The following is a 15,915-nucleotide window of genomic DNA, read 5'->3' as shown; positions in this document are numbered from 1 at the left end:
GGATCATCGTCAGATCTGCTCGTACCCCATACATAGCTGAGTGCAGAATACTTGTACGTCGGCAACGCTGGCACGATCAGTCGCTGATGGCAGTCGATCAATTTCAGCTCTTTTAGACTCGAGGTCGATGATTCCACTTGGGTGCACTGCTTTGTGTGCTCTCGACCACAAAGCTGTATCCAACCTCGAATGGTGTCGAAGTCGATCGAGATGGCATCAATAGATTGCGCTCGAAGTGAATGGCCGTGTGGAGCCGTCTTTGACGCGCTTGAATATGCAATGAAGCTGGCTCTTTCTGTAAGCGCTGAGGATTTCGGAATATACTGAAAAAACTCAGAAAGTCTAACGTTGTCGTAGGTTACAGCTAGCACTGTTCCATATCCGAATCCGTAGGCAGCATCAGCATATATGCAGTATAGAGCATAGTCCTCGATTTGAGTACTACCTTGTATCCTCACCGCCTGGAAAAGGCGACATAGTGAGCATGACAACAGCTCAGCTTCTTCTCCGAGTCCTCCGAGAGTCATCAACTTGTATACTCTATTGGTCTCCGGATAGTCGAAAAAGCTCTCGATATCAATGGACGAGCACCGGGAACAAAGGCTACTCGATTCTTGACGAACTGTTTCGTCACTTGTGTTAGGTGTGTCTCCAAGGCTCTGATCAGTTGCAGCCGGGAGGTCCACAGATCCTTTTCGCTTCTTTGAAGTACCGATATCCTCGGGTGCATCCAGAGCACGTGCTCGCTCCATGTCGTGACGGGACCTTTGGGGGACGATCGGGATGGACGATGGACGGAAGGTGGCACCTGTCTCGTTAACTACACGGCGCTGGAGTCAGCACACACTGAAACTGTGGCAGACTTACTTGTTACTCATTCCCTCGCCTGGTCCGCTATTGCCAGTGATGAGAAGTGGATGGTGAGAGGTGCGGGGCAGAAGTGCTCTCAAGGCTGCTGCCTGCTGGATACCTGCTGCGCCTGCCAGCTGATAAGCGAAGTTTAAGTAAGCACATGCACGCTGCAGTCAGTGGCTTGCTTAGGCAACTGCTGTGATTGCTCAGAAAGAACAGAGTGCGCCTTTGACCCAGACTGCGGTCTGGTCATAGGTTGGGCTTGGTCTTTGAGACTGTACTTTAGTATACGGTATGATTGCAATAGGTTTGATGCTGCTGTGATTACTACGATAACTCCTACAACTACTCTTACAAATGTTTGTACATCTTATACTCTTACAATAAGCTGTCTCTATATCAACTGCAGTATGGCAATTAGCTCACCAGACACTGTGGCACAAATGGCTCGAGTTTGCAAAGTCGCACGTGCTGGGTGAGTTGCTTTGTCTAAACGGGCAGTCGCAAAGTCGCACTTGCTACGTGAGCCACTTTGTCTAGACGGGCAGTCGCAATACTTTAGCGACCCACGAGACAGTCATGCAATCCAAATTCGTCGGGTCGAGGTCGACAATGCGGTGAGTGCATCGACGCAAACTCTAGCCGGTCAGGTAGCAACATCGAAACTTCTCAACTTCGGCGACGGTGACGATGACGTATGTACCCAGATATGTACGGTGAGGCTCTGTTATTACAAAGCATAACAAGGATGAACGCTGTACGACAAGAAATGACAACGAGAACTAGAAAAGACACGATGAGCGGTGTGGGTGGTTGGTGGGTGAGAAGCGGTGACGAACTTTACAAACATTAGGCATACAGGCAAATTGGTGAACAGGGATATCTCGGCTTCGAATTTCTGATCTATTCTAGTCGATAGCCGCGCCTTACAAACAAGGTCATTGTCGCCTGGGGGGATGAGAAATATTTTGAACTATCCTAGGTGTATTGTCGTTGGCGAGATGAGGTGGAAGGGGGGGTATGATTGTAGGGGTTGTGTTGATTGAGTAGTGAAACTAAATGGGCTGAGCGGGATGGGGGGTTGTAGTGGAACGCTAAAAATGCTGGTACTAGAAGTGTTTGTCTCTTCTTGTAAGACAGTGACACGAACGAAGGAAAAGGAGATGGGCTATATAGTAATAACATAAGACATTCGGCATCATCGTGTCGCATTATCATGAAGAAGGGGATTTGACGGACCAAAAAAAGCAAAGACAAATTTGTTGGAATCAGGGAAGATGGAAAAGGAACGCTGGAATCATAACAAACAAACAAACAAACTTTGGCGGTTCCCCGGCTATTGGGGTTGCGCGGCTCCGTCTTTTACCATTCGCTTCCGAAAGGCTTTGGCTTTGCTCGCTTGGTTCTTGCTCGCTTGTGCATCCAGATGACTTGCGGCGGTGAAGGCTTCGACGACGGCCATGGCGTTGGCCTCTTCTTCCTCGTTGAATGTGATGAGGTCGAGGAACTGGCGGAGGACAATGGAGCCGAGCTTGGCGTGGGCTTGCTCGACGTAGTCGGTGTTGACAGTGTCGGCTGATGTGCGCGCGAGGACGCTCCAGCCATCGGGCTTGAGGGATGCTTGTCGTGCTAGCAGGCGCTCACTTGACGCCAACAGGATGAATGCCCTTATTACCGCTTCTTTGTTCGTAATGTTGTTCTCGGGTGATACGTCGAGCACCTCTAGGAAGTCGTCGAGGGATGCTGTGCCGATGAATGTGTGGCGGTGCTTGTACTCCAAGTCCCGCTCTTGTTGGATAGCCGAGGTGGGCCCGGTCTTCTTTGGCAGCTTCTTGGGGGTTGATGGGTGGAGGGAGCGGGTGGTCGGGCTGTGGTGGCGGGGGTTCTGATCCTGCGCGTTGGCGGCTTTGATGGGGAGGCCGAGGGAGATGCGGCGTTGGTGGGTGTTGGCGGGGCGCTGCGGCTTGGAGGTGTTGGCTTGGAGTTGGAGCAGGCCTTCGTTGGTCTTGGCTCGGAGGGGAAGCGACCGCGATGCCCGTTGCGCACTGGCGAGGCGTGATTCGATGGTGGGGGTGGAGGGTGTGCGGAGGTGGGAGGGGCGGCGCTTGGTGACGGACACAGCTTCTTCGCTGTCGCCTTTGAGAGACGGCGACTTGGCGAGGTCGTCGTAGGCAAAGTAGTCGGGCGGGCCGTCTTCCTTTATTCGATCCAGCGAGTAGAGGAGCGGCTCTTCGAAGAGGGTGGCGTCGGTGGAGAGGCCCAGGGCATCGGCTGGGTCAATGGCTCGAGTACGTGGGCTGGCGCGGGGACTGGCAAACTTCAGCCCGTTAACTTCCGGTGGCATGACCCAGTGCTGGACGCCCTGCTGTTGGCGCATCTCGTGCTTGAGCTTGCCCTCGAGGGCGCTCTCCGTGTCGCTCGCCATGGAGAAGCGGCGCGAAGGTGATCGTGAAGGCGTGCCGGGCTGTTGTTGTGTATCGTACCCCGCATTGCGCAGAGCGTTGAGGATGGAGCTGTCCCCGCGGTCGAGGTAGAGGAGGCCGGTTCTCCACATGGTCGTGGTCGTCGATGAGGGTTCCTGCTGTGTACGAGTAGCCGACGCAACAGTCACCCTCTAGAGTCTTGTCGGACGCGGACAGGGAGGCGCGATGTGCCGCTGCCCTAGCTTTAGTACTTGTTGACAGCATGCGGGTGATCGAGCTGGCCGGCGCTAGCACCCGCTTCACCGCCATTTTTCTCAATTTGGGACTCCGGTTGAAAAGTCTGTCGCTGCCGTGCCTCTTGCCCCGACGCGGTCTAATGCATGCATCACGATGCAGCAAGCCTTTTTTCACGTCGCACTGCCCAATCACTTTCTTCCTGTCATCGACTTTCGTTGGGCGCTGATTTGCTGTGCAGCCTCAAACATTCCTACACCCTGTACCTGCATCCGATCAGCAGGTTTGAGTGTAGCGTACGTACCCCCAACCATCCCGTATCATCCCGGCAACAGACGAAAGCGTCGAGATCGTGTCCTGCGCGGCTGGCGTGATCGCGAAGCATTCGACGGCATGACGTGGTAGTGGAGTCGGCGTGCTAGCTCCACTCCCGCAAGGCTGAATATATATCTCCAGAGCGTGGCATGGTCGAGATAGCCGCGGGTGGCATGCACGTTTCGCTGCACTGCCTGCAGCTGCCAGCGCAAAGGGTACTGTCGGCCGTCGGAGTGTGTTCGGACATGTTGAGGTTCAACAGACGCGGGGCGGGGTAAACCGCGACGCTAACATCACGTTTGATCAACATTTCATGTTTCAAGGCGGATATCGGAGCGGAGAGAAGACCACCGAAGTCAGCAGAAGGTCCAGTCACGCGTGCAGTGAGGAGGCATGAGGGTGTGAACGCAGCGCATGTGCAGCCCGTGTGATAAGAAGAGGCTGTCTACTATCCAACCTCCCACCACATGGGAGCTACACCCTGCACATGAGAGTACATCCTGCACATGGGCAGAGCAGCTGGTGAACGGTACCAGGTTTTTCAGTGCAGTGTGCCAAAATCTGCTGTTGGTGCTGTGGAGTCCAATCACTACTGGCGGGCTTCGCGCGATAAGACGACACGCACCGCACAACACCACCACTGTTCTCGGCCCTGGCTAGTGTACCTAACAATAAACCTTCTGGATTGTCTTCTGGCCTGTCCTGTTCGTCTCACAGGACTCGACCCCGCAGTGACACAGCTTCGGTTCGCTCGCTTCATGGCCAGCAGTTCGACACCCTGGCACTCCCACCGTGAGGGTGCCACTATGAGGATGCCGCTATGAGGGTGCTGACAGCGCGCTCTGCACCAGCGATCAAAACACGTCCCTCTCCACTCCACCAATGCACGCAAACCCACCTCCCCACGCCCTCACCGAATCGCATGGTGACGCGTGCCATGCGTGGAGCTCACTTGGCCCTACGTAGAGTCTCGTTTGGTGAAAGCACACCGCTCGGCGATACTACGACTCCGCTTCTCACGCGTGACGTGTTGTTTATGCGCGTCGAGTGGGCAACAACAGAACTTTCTTTTCCACGCCTCGCAATCACCACAACACATAAGCGGCGGATGTCTGCGAGTAAAGCGTCTGGAGGGCGTCGGGGTCAAACCGACTTTGATGTCATTCCCATGGTTTGGGAGGGCGTTGTGCAGTGTGGAAGCCATGCAGCGTCAACGGCCCGCACCCGCTAGCGAGCCATGTTTTCTTGGCGTAAACAAAGCTGGACCGCCGAGGAGCGCCCTCCGCAGCCGAATTATTATGAGGCCATTGGCACGCCGTAGATAGTTTGCAACCGTGTTCACAAACCCAATTGCCCTCTGCACAAAGCAAAAATTGATCTCCGCCGCACCCCACCTACACCGCCCCGCTGCCGTTCGCTCCATCTCGAGTCAGTGGAGCTGATGTTTTCTTGCACTGCCTCGTCCGACGACCTCCGCCGGTAGCAATTTCAGTTTCAGCTTCAATCTCCCCACGCAACGATCCCATAGCACCCAAACTCGTCGCCCTCGTGGGCCTACCCAACCATGGACGACGGTCCTCCACCTCCGCCGCCTCCGCATGGCGCAAACCCAAAGACTACAGGCGGTAGCCATGCACCTCCCGACCCCGGCCCAAGCGGCGGCCTGCCACCGGGCAACTACGACATCTTCATCATACCGCCGCACTCTTCAGGAGGCGGCTTCATATACCTCCCCAGCATGGGCGTGCAACAGAACAGCTTCATTGCGGGTGTGCTCAGCACCATCGCAAGCATCGTGCTGTGGAAGGCCGCTGAGCCTTACATGAAGCAATATTTCCTCATAGTACGACATGGAGTGACGACTGGTGGCAATGGCGTCATATTGCTGGCGGTCTTGATGTTGGTTGCCGGATGGGCAGTTGGCCAGACACAAGCAGGGGGTCGCTTCAGCAGTGGCGGAGGGGGCTATGGCCGTGGTGGAGCGGGAGCGGGAGCTGGCACACACACACCAGGCGGAAGCTCAAGCTATCAACGAGCGCCTCCACCACCGCCTCCGAACGGCGGCTTCCCCGGCAGTCCTCCACCTCACGGCGGATGGGGTGGATACCGCCAATACGGGGCTGGCTCGCCACCACCACCACCTCAAGACGACGAACCTTCCTTCGACGAAGAGGCCGAGCGTGCCGAAGAGGAGCGGAAACAAGCAGAGGAAAAGGAGAAGCGGCGGAAAGAGAAAGAGGAGAAGAAACGGAAAGAAGATGAGGAGCGCAAACAGAAAGAGGAAGAGCACAAGAAAGCCGAGGAGGCTAAGAAGAAGCAAGAAGAGGAAGAAGCCGAGCGCAAGCGCGCTGAAGAGGCAGAGGAGAAGAAGAAACAGGAAGAGGAGCTTAGGAAGAAACAAGAGGCGGATCTCAAGAAGAAGCTCAAGAAGGAGCTGAAGGAGGCCGAGGAGGCTAAGCGGAGAGAGGAAGAAGAAGAGCGCAAGCGTGCTGAAGAAGCCAAACGACAGGCCGAAGAAGAGGCTCGACGGCAGCGTGAAGCTGAAGAGCAGAGGCTAGCTGAAGAAGAGAGGAAGAAGCGTGAGGCCGAAGCACAGAGACTTGCCGAAGAGGAGAAGAAACGACAAGAAGAAGCTGAGCGCCAACGCATCGCAGAAGAGGAACGCAAGGCCGAGGAAGAGCGCAAACTCGCCGAAGAGGCTCGGATACGCGCTGAAGAGGAGAAGAAGAAGAAGGACGAAGAGGACCGCAGACGAGCCTGGGAAGAACTCAAGCGCGCAGAAGAGGCCCGACAGAAGAAGGAGGCCGAAGAAAAGGCCAAGGCAGAGGCAGCCAAAGCCGCCAAAGCCAAAGCCGAAAAGGAGAAGTGGGAGCAGATGCGCAAGCGTGAGCGCGAGCAACGCGAACGTGAAGCCCGCGAGCGTCTCGCTAAAGAGAAAGCCCGCAAGGCACAAGAAGCCATTGAGAAAGAGAAGGCCGAACGAGAGGCTCGCGAGGCTGAGGTGCGTGCAGCAGTCGAGAAGGAGATACGCGAAAAGCTCGAAGCTGAACAACGCGCCAAAGCCGCCGAGGAGGCCGCCAGAAAGGCAGAAGCAGAGAAGATTGCCGCTGAAGAGGCTGCTGCTAAAGCAAAGGCAGAAGCAGAGGCTGCTCTTGCGAAAGCAAAGACAGATGCTGAGCGCGCCGAACGCCTCAAAGCAGCCCGTGAGCGAGCTCAAAAGGATCGCGAAGCCCGTGAAGCAAAGCTCAAAGCAGAAGCTGAACGCATCAAGGCCGAAGCCGCTACCGCAGCAGCTACAGCAGCAGTTCCCGACCTCACAGCGCGTCGCTCAACTACATATGGTAATGTCGGTGGAGGTGAACGTCTCGATCCATATGCCGGAGCAAGAAGTACACCACCGCCTGCTGCCTCTGTTACTTCTACCCATTCCTCTCCCATTAAGGCAACCGTCACACCCAAGAAACCCTACGAGCGACCGACCGCCGCGTCTTACCTCGGCTCCGAATCCGACGCCGCGTCGTTCGTTCCGCCCCGAACTGCCACGGGGCCTGCCCGCTCCACAGCTACCCGGTCGCATGTCTCAAGCGCATACTCTGAGTCTTCCTACGCGCCCTCACAATCTACAACTCGCACATCGCCGCCTGCGTCGAGAAGTGGACCGTACGCGACAGCCGACCCGAACAAGATCGTTATCAAAGCGGTGTATCTGTTCAACGACCTCTTTCCTAAGCCTGTCGCGCAGTTGGTGTCCAATGTGGGCAAGGTCACTGATGGCTTGATCCTCAAGATACAGTCTGAGGGCTTGTTTATCGATGACGATGTCCGAGGTATTCCGCAGCGCGAGTGGGATGTCAAGGCTTGGACGTTGAAGATGGTTGAGGTATGTCACTTCCCTTTCTTCCTTACATCGCACCTTTCCTTTTACTTTTCCTCTCTCCCACCGTTTTGAAAGTATGGAATGCTAATTTGTAAAACAGACGGGCAAACAACCCACCAAAAACCTGCACATCCTCCGCGCCTCTGTCCGCGATGCCGACGGCAAGAAATACGTCTTCCTCATTGACGAAACGGAAAGTTGGAAACTGGCACTTGGTCTGCAGAGGCTGAGGAAGGGAAGCCAAGTGAGGAGTTTGCAGAGCGCGCAGATGGCGCCGAATGAGATGGCGAGGGTGTTGAATGCTGTGCCGCCTATTGCTTTGTAGATTATCGATCATGAGCAGTGTGGGAGAGACGGAGGAGGGTAAGGGGGGAGAAAGAGGTGGGGGACAGTGTTGATACAATGGCATGGTACAGTAGTATGGGTGGTGGATTTGGGATACCCACTTTCGTTCCGCATAAAGCATCAGCGGTGGAGTTGTTGTTGGTCTTCGTTTACAAGTATCGTTACGAGCGCATTTTTGTACTCTTCTTTCTTTCGTTGTATATGCATCTTTGGGTGGAAAGGGAAGAAAAGAGGTGAAGTGGAAGTATATATCACAAGTTACATATTGGCGCTGGCTTGGAGAGGTGGTTGGAGATGGGTGTTTTGGATGTATGTAGGATGGTGAAATGGATGTATGGCATGTGTTGTGATCTTGGGATTTGGATCTTGGTGAAATTCGGCGTCAGATTTTGAATTCTATTCACTTACAGTGTCGTGAAGAGGGTCTATCTCGTTAGTGAGAAGCGATTGCGTGGACTCCACCAAGTTTTATCAAGGTAATGATATACTTCCGATATAGAAATTCTTTCCATCGTACAGTTCATCATACTCAAGCTCAAATTCCACTCCATCCTTCCCTCACAATCTCGTAAAACAATCACCATTGCAACAAGGCTTCCGTAGCGACTACACAAACTCCCTCCTACGCGGCGCCTGCCTCAGTCCCTCCTTCTTCCTTCCCCCAAACCCCATCCACCCCTCCATCCCTTCCCCCCATCCTCTTATCTCCCAAACCCATTCTCAGGCGTACATCCAGCACACCCACTAATCTTCCCATTGATAACATTAAAAGTCCCGCCATCACCCGTGTTGCAACCTGCAGTAAAGGTACGAAGTCAGTATATGTCTCACATGCACTTCGTACAGTCAAAACTTACCGATAACATCCGGATCGTTTGATGCGGTGCAGAAAGTGCCCTTGGGGACTCTGACGCCTGGGTCGACCGGGCTGCCGGGTGCGGGGTTGGATTCACGTTGTGGTGTTGGGGATGCGATAGCAATAGCGGCCATGAGGGCGAAGGCTGTGATGAAGGAGGTTGAGCGCATGGTGGTTGAGGAGGGTTGGTGTTGGTGGAAAGTTTGGTGGAAGGATGGGAGGATGGGATGGTTGTGTGCTTTTGACTTTTTGGAGTTGGTGGTGTGGTGCGACTTCCGGAGTCGTTGTTGTGTGTGAAGAAACTGGAGAGGATGATGAAGATAGACTGTAGTGATGATAATGCTTCTTCACCGTGGACAAAGGGCATCTATATATGCACTGCAAAGAAGTCCTCCCCCAGCTTTACCTTCCAAACGTCGCATCATACCATCTCGCTAGTCCAAAGGTAGAAAGAAAGATTACACGAACAAATCGCCATGTTGGGCATCACGCCCGTCCTCCGTTCTCCTTCTCACTTTGCGCGTTTCAGTCTACGATGTTTCGGGGTATAGAGACTTGGCTTCACTCGCACGAGCCCGTGTAAACAGAGTAACACTGTAGATTAGGCTAATATCGGTGGAGTGGTCTCGTATAGCCCCGTATTGGTAAATCCCCGGGGTAGCGCCGTGGTGAGGGCTACACAGCTCCCAGAGCTTTCAGGTCCTGGCAACACAACATTATATTGTTAGAAGCTTCTAAAGCTGATACATACGACCATAGGATCATGAAAATTAGGCTTCCCGTCCGCTCAGCCATATACAAGCATGATACCGGCGGATTAGTAGTTAGGTGGGTGACCACTAGCGAATCCCCGCTGTTGTATGTTTTTGCCTTCTTTTTTGCCGTTTTCTAGTGCCCTGGCTGGGGGAAGGCGTGGGTGTGGAGGTAGGATGGATGTACAGGGAAGGAGAGTGTGCGAGGGTTGGCAAGGGTTGATGGTGGCGTGACATGTCATGTGTGAAGAGAGGTCGGATGCAGCTCGTATGTAATGTCATGATTTCATTTTAGTCTTCGGATTGTCAGTGGGTTTGTCGTAGTGAGACCTGTAGTTCTATAGTGCTGGATGAGACTCAACTCCTTCTCGCTCACTCTCGTAGCATACCAGTAGCCAGTATCATAATCTCTCACACCCATCGTCTTCATCAGCCCCCGCCGATCCGAAAGTCCCAGCCTCAACTGCCTCGTGAGCAGCGCACTAAACGCATTAGCATCCACATCAGCAACGACGACGTCGACACTCAATAGCAGCGGAAGACTTACCCAGACGAGAACCACTTCAAGGATCCTGACCAATGCTCAACTTGATAGACACATCCAGACCAACAGAAAAGCAAGTCTTGGTTCCGTAGACCGGGAGGAGAGTGAAACTGCCGCCGCAGTCAGGCTTGGGATAGGTGTTCACTATGACAACCAACGTTAGCCCACTTCAGTTATGAGTACGTGGAACGGAGACGTACGAGCGTTATACTTGATATCCCCATCCTTGCCCACAACCCTGACACTCTTCACCCCATCAGAAAGCCCATAGCAGACATTTGGATCAATCCAGAGGAACTCGTAGGCGCCGCCGCATTCGGGTTCTTTGAAGGTCTGGGCGCGGACTTGGGTTTGGACGCTGGGGTCGGCGGAGGTGGTGGGACTGGGTATGGACGTGGCGCTGGCCGCGGCGCTTCCCAAGAGGGTGCATAGGAGAATAGTGGCGAGCATGGTGGCGAGCATGTTGGTGGGGAGATCTTTGGCGGGGATTCGTGGGTTGAAGTCGTGGGTGCGAGCGGGGAAGGTGGAGTTGGTGTGTTGTATGAGATGATTTGGTGTAGTGGGTGTGGGTGGATGGAGTGAGTGATCGATGTGCGTGCGATGGTCTGGTCTGGTGTGTGAGTGAAGTGAGAGTGAGTGAGTGCGTCTGGTTTGTTCTGCTTGAACAACCCGAAAAGCATTGACGAAGGAAAGAGAAAGGATTGAAGGGCGAGCGAGCTGTTTATAACGCCCGCTTACCGTCCTCGAAAGATGAGCAAGTTGAGTGGTTATCTGATGCAAACGCGCCGAGGTGAAAGCATCCGGGGAAGCGACGCCCGACCGCGCGTCTTTAGGTGAAGGCACTCGGTGAGGCAGTCGTGACCCTGGATGCGGGGTCAAGATCGTGGGGAAGTCGCGTTTGCGGTGAGGGCGCGGAAGGTGCGGTTGGCTGGTACTCAAGGTACAAACGCACGGTAGGGAGGGATGTGGATCACTGGCGTTGTGGCAATTGGAGTGACGATAATCAGAGGCATGGGTTAACTGAGAGATTAAGAGAGATTTGTCTAGCCGGCGGCGGTGAAAGTGATGTTGAAGGAATGGAGTGGGGAAAAGATGAAGTGAGGTGAGTGGGGAGGTTTGGTCACAGTCACACAGTGGAGGGATTGTGTGTACCAGACGGGTAGCGGCAGAGGCACTGAGCAACGAGGAGTAGGACAACTAGAAAGATGTTGCACGAAAGTGCTGGATCGATCAACCTCTCCGGAGCCGTAAGTTGAGCACTGTGGTTTGGGTATGGAGGCAGGTTTGATGAGTGAAATGATGCTCGTAGTGAGTACGATGGGCGTGAACGATGTACATACGACGAAATGCGCAGAGAGAGCGCTGGTTTAGCATGGTCAACTTGTAGAGTCAGTGACGGAACGTTTGGAGGAGTAAAGTTGCGCCCAACTTCTTCATCAACCGAGCACAGCCCACATATTCTGGTGTCCAAAACCACTCATAAACATCGTGTATTGAACAATAGAGAGATAAACTCCCTAGAAAGATGGTATCCTCGCTTCCAAATGCAATCATGACCATACCCACCTTTAGAACACTTCACTCTCCGACGACTCAGCAGACTGCGCAGTAACAACTCGAGTAGGCTCTGAGACGAACACAAAAGAGCCTGAAAAATTGGCAATGGGAACCGCACACGGTGTATACTTCACAGGCTGTGCGGATACGAGGGGTTTGGAAGGTCCAGTACTTTCAGCGTGTTCTGTAGGTCCATCGAGCCCCGCAGATCGACGAGTCTTTGTACGTTTGGCCGCTTCCAATAACATATGCGCAGCGGAAATAATGTTGTCAAGCTGCACATCTGAACTGGCTGTCGGAGCATCAGAAAGAGTACTGACGCTCGGCTAGAACGTCTCCTCCTCCGCACCCTCGCCCTCAGCCTCTGGTGGGATCTCGAAACCCTCTTCGGTAGAGTAGAGAATGTTTTGGATCTGCTTGAGCAGCCCCTCATCCTTCTCGAGCTCGGGGTCGGCCTCCATTGCTTGCTGGATCAGCAATTCAATGTCGCGCAGCTTGCTGAAGTAAAAGTCCCTCTCGCGCTCGAGGCCCGTGACAGTCTCCTTGAGAGCACTGTTCTCCTCGCGCAGAGCGGCGCTGGCGGCTCCTCCCCCAGAGGCAAGCGGTGTGCGTGTCCTAGGCGCAGCCGTGTTGCTAGCAGCTGGTGCTCTTCGGGCAGTCGATGCTGCGGCGCGGGGTGCAGGCGTGGCTCCGGTCGCAACACCGCCCTGACCCTTGCGACGGGCGACGGGGTCGTACTCGTGGCCGGGGAAATGCTGGTCCCAGTACTGCTTGACGAATTGGAGGAACTCGAGGTTGTCCTGCATCTTGCACTTTACGAGCGACTCGACGCGGATGGGCTTGTCGACATGGTGCTTGGCGAACGTGTCTGGATTCTTAGCGGAGAATTTGGACGGTGGGAAGGGAGACGTACTCTGTAATACCTTGAAATTCTGCAGGTATGCGTACTCAGTGTTCGCATTGAACTTGACTCGCGACATGGGCACATCGTCTGCACGCTGTTAGTCTTAATCTCATCCGCGCCTAGGTGAGGTGAAGGACTTACAGAATATGCTGTCGAAGACTTGGCACAGCGCTGCTCTGTCCGCCATGTCAGTACACGTCCTCACTCCTCAAGGCCAGGGGTGCCCCTCTATCCTCGGCGCGCGCAACGTACCCGGTACCGCATTGTTCGACTTTGGTGATGTTGAGCTGGAGGAGGTTGTTCAACCAGGCGACGAGTTCTTGTCTGTTCACGTGTTGCGGTCAGCGTGTGGTCGTAGTGAAGGTGTCTGCGCAGATGGCCGCAGCCTAACCCCTCGGGCCCGGTGCCTACCTTGATTCTCCCATGGCGGCTATCTATGTGCAGGCGTCTAAGGGTTTGTTTTGGGCGATCAGCGACGAGATAAAAGCATGCAGCCCGGAGTGTCCGTGGTGAAGGGGTGGCGTTGCAGGCGGTGGGCGTGAGTGCTGTTATTTGTTGATGCGCCGTCGAGTCGGGGAGTTGACAATTTGGGCGCCGCTGCCCCACGCTGGAGATTTTAGCGTCAGGTCATGGCGCTAGCGTCACGTGCCATCGTCTCGACTGGTCGCGATTGCCCTACGACGAACATGCAGAACTAAACTTCATACATTCGTGGATGGTAGTTGCATGATGTGGTCCTTCACTACACAGTCTCACACCTTGCTGTCCTCTGACATTGTCACCATCTACCCAACAAACTCTCAACCATACCAACTGCTGTGCCCCTATCCGCCCTCACCGCTTCAAAAGCCTTGACAACCACCGGGAACCATACATTCGCCATCTTGACATCCCCACTATCATTCGGATGTATTCCATCCCTCAAATCCGCCGTCCCACTGAACCCGGTATACTGGTCCACAACCCAGATGGGGCTTTCCGTCGTATTGAGACCCTGAGCCCAAGGAACGATTGCGCGATTCAGGTCTTGGATCTTGGTATTGTAGCTACCGAAGCCCATGGGGATGATTTGCGCGACCTGCGAAGGTGAGTGAATAAGCGATTGGTATACAACGAGACCACCCAATGTTACTCGCGAAAAGACTTCAGGCTCGAGCGCGAAGCCCAGAAGTATGCTACGCGATGAGACGGCGTCTGTACAACAGCGCAACCTCGCAACCTCACACTGGCAAGTATGAAAAAGAACAAACTCACCACAATCTTCATCCTCGGATTCGCCCCCCTCATACTCCCCACCAACGTCCCAAACGCCTTAACAATATCCCCCACCGCCTTATTCTGCTGCACAATATCATTCGTGCCAAGATGCATCGTAATCACATCCGCAGGATTACTTTTCAGCCATCCATCCAACTGCCCTTTGTTCGCAATATCGATAGCGAGGAAACCAGAGTGGCCTTCGTTGTCGCGGTCGTAGGTCGTGTCCGCGCAGTTGTTTTCGGTCTTGCCGCTGCCGACAAAGTTTACGGTGGAGGAGTTGAAGGGCGTGGTTTGCAGGCGTTGCCAGAGCTTGGAGCGCCAGCAGATTATTTCGGTTATGGAGTCGCCGAAGGGCATGTAGCGGATTGGGGGGTTGGTGGTTTGGGCGGCGGTTGTCGTGAATAGGCCGGTGAGGGAGAGGAGGGTGGTGAGCAACATTGTGGTGGTTGCGATGCTGTGGAGGTACCTGTGTATGTGCGAGGCTATGGTTCTGCTTCGGTTACGTTTTGGTGTGAGGCTGGCCGTCTTATGTTGTCTTCATGATTTGCACTTGGCGACATCTCATCTATCGCACTGTACGCCATCTCTCAACACATATGAAGATGACGCCAAAGGTACTCTGGACGCAAATGAGGACTGCGGAGAGAAGGAAGTCTCTAGCGATGTGGGCGACATCTGGTGTGACTGGGTGTCACTATACCGAAGGCTAAATGCAGCTGCCGGATGATCGCTAATATACGCAGAATGTGCACGCTCGGAGAAAAGGCAAGAACGCGGGGAAGCTAGTGCAGACTACTGAGCGCGTCGTGGATGCATCAGTTATATTATCTGGAGCGATCTTTGGTGTTTAGACGTTACGCGATCGTGTCGAGCGGCTTCGGTTTTCGGCATCCATCTAATAAGTTCAAAGTGAAAGTCAATAGCACGTGCGGAAGAGACTCCGAAACCCAAAGGGTCTTTTCCAGAGGGACAGGTACCCGCTAGCCCTGATCGTAGCACGGACGAAAATGTCAAAACTGAAGAAGTAGGTACATGCGATGACTGAGAGAAGTTGGCCAAAGCATAACGCTCGAATCTCGACGGAAGGAGAACTACTCACCGCCTCTGACTTTCTCAAAGACTCAAATCGCCGAGCCTGGTGTTCAGAAGGAGAAGGTGGAGTGCCCGTTGATGAAATTCGACCGTGGCGTAGATGAAGACACGCCGTCACGCCGAGCGACATGCGGTGACCACAACGACACATAGAGACGTACCTTCCTCATATCGACCATGACTAAGGAAGTACCAATCATGACTGTACAGCACTCTGACGATGTACGAGGAGATAAACTACCCACCATGAGCTTCCACCAACCACAGCCTTCTATTTGTCAACCTAACTCTTCTTCTGGCAGCTTCACTCCCAATACACTCTAAGCCTGAGGCGCAGCAATCTGTGAATTTGGAATCGCAGGCATCGTATGATGCTCATTGCTCGCTACCGCTACGGCCGGATGTTACTCCTTAGCGGACGGTAATACCCCAGATTTCTGCTCGGCCCTTTCCCGACCGACATACGCTGCCGGGGTGTTGATTGGCTGGGTGAGTAAGAAACTTGGAAGTGGCAGTGCAAGAGACAACACGTGATTGCTGCAAAATTGTTGTGATGAGGAAAAGGGCCTTTGTCGGTGCAAGGAGAGGAAAACAGCCGGATCGAAAAACACATTGATCGTAAAATGCACGCGAGAAGAGAGACGTGCACAAGAGCACAAACTGCGAGAAGACGGCGAGGAGCGCGGAGGTGAGACGATTGATGTGAAAGATTGGGGCGGCGGGTGCTGACTTCGTGCGACAACTCACTATCGGCCCTCACACTTAACTCCGAAGGCTCTCGCGATCGAGCAACCCCGCAACAAGATGTCGATAACTCATCATCGACGTATGCTGAGAGAAAGCAGCTAGCTTGGCATTGTGATGCCTCGGTGATTCCCAGCAGAAGACGCCGATGGTGTTGATT

At 54.0% G+C, this 15,915-nt stretch overlaps 5 protein-coding genes across 5 annotated transcripts; 1 reads left to right on the top strand and 4 right to left on the bottom strand.

The window, feature by feature from the left end:
• Positions 1-2,188: 2,188 nt before the first annotated feature.
• On the bottom strand, positions 2,189-3,406 carry J4E85_011328 (uncharacterized protein; the record flags this gene model as incomplete). The annotated part of the gene is made up of 1 exon (XM_051475531.1): positions 2,189-3,406. The coding sequence occupies one exon, from the start codon at positions 3,404-3,406 to the stop codon at positions 2,189-2,191; it is 1,218 nt and encodes a 405-aa protein (XP_051320669.1).
• Positions 3,407-5,388: 1,982 nt separating this feature from the next.
• On the top strand, positions 5,389-8,026 carry J4E85_011327 (uncharacterized protein; the record flags this gene model as incomplete). The annotated part of the gene is made up of 2 exons (XM_051475530.1): positions 5,389-7,704; positions 7,802-8,026. The coding sequence occupies 2 exons, from the start codon at positions 5,389-5,391 to the stop codon at positions 8,024-8,026; spliced, it is 2,541 nt and encodes an 846-aa protein (XP_051320668.1).
• A 721-nt stretch (positions 8,027-8,747) lies between these two features.
• Positions 8,748-9,072, bottom strand: J4E85_011326 (uncharacterized protein; the record flags this gene model as incomplete). The annotated part of the gene is made up of 2 exons (XM_051475529.1): positions 8,748-8,842; positions 8,904-9,072. 2 exons carry the CDS (start codon positions 9,070-9,072, stop codon positions 8,748-8,750), a joined length of 264 nt encoding a protein of 87 aa, XP_051320667.1.
• A 1,145-nt stretch (positions 9,073-10,217) lies between these two features.
• J4E85_011325 (uncharacterized protein) lies at positions 10,218-10,660 on the bottom strand (the record flags this gene model as incomplete). The annotated part of the gene is made up of 2 exons (XM_051475528.1): positions 10,218-10,342; positions 10,399-10,660. The coding sequence occupies 2 exons, from the start codon at positions 10,658-10,660 to the stop codon at positions 10,218-10,220; spliced, it is 387 nt and encodes a 128-aa protein (XP_051320666.1).
• Positions 10,661-12,081: 1,421 nt separating this feature from the next.
• On the bottom strand, positions 12,082-14,357 carry J4E85_011324 (uncharacterized protein; the record flags this gene model as incomplete). Its single annotated transcript, XM_051475527.1, has 7 exons — positions 12,082-12,623; positions 12,669-12,746; positions 12,801-12,835; positions 12,912-12,983; positions 13,071-13,089; positions 13,458-13,853; positions 13,910-14,357. The coding sequence occupies 7 exons, from the start codon at positions 14,355-14,357 to the stop codon at positions 12,082-12,084; spliced, it is 1,590 nt and encodes a 529-aa protein (XP_051320665.1).
• Between the last annotated feature and the right edge of the window lie 1,558 nt (positions 14,358-15,915).

Source organism: Alternaria conjuncta (genome assembly GCF_024043145.1).
Source record: "Alternaria conjuncta strain BMP 0040 chromosome Unknown scaffold_33, whole genome shotgun sequence".
NCBI classification, from domain to species: domain Eukaryota; kingdom Fungi; phylum Ascomycota; class Dothideomycetes; order Pleosporales; family Pleosporaceae; genus Alternaria; species Alternaria conjuncta.
The sequence above is the reverse complement of the archived record's forward strand: the minus strand, read 5'-3'. Positions and strand labels throughout refer to the sequence as shown.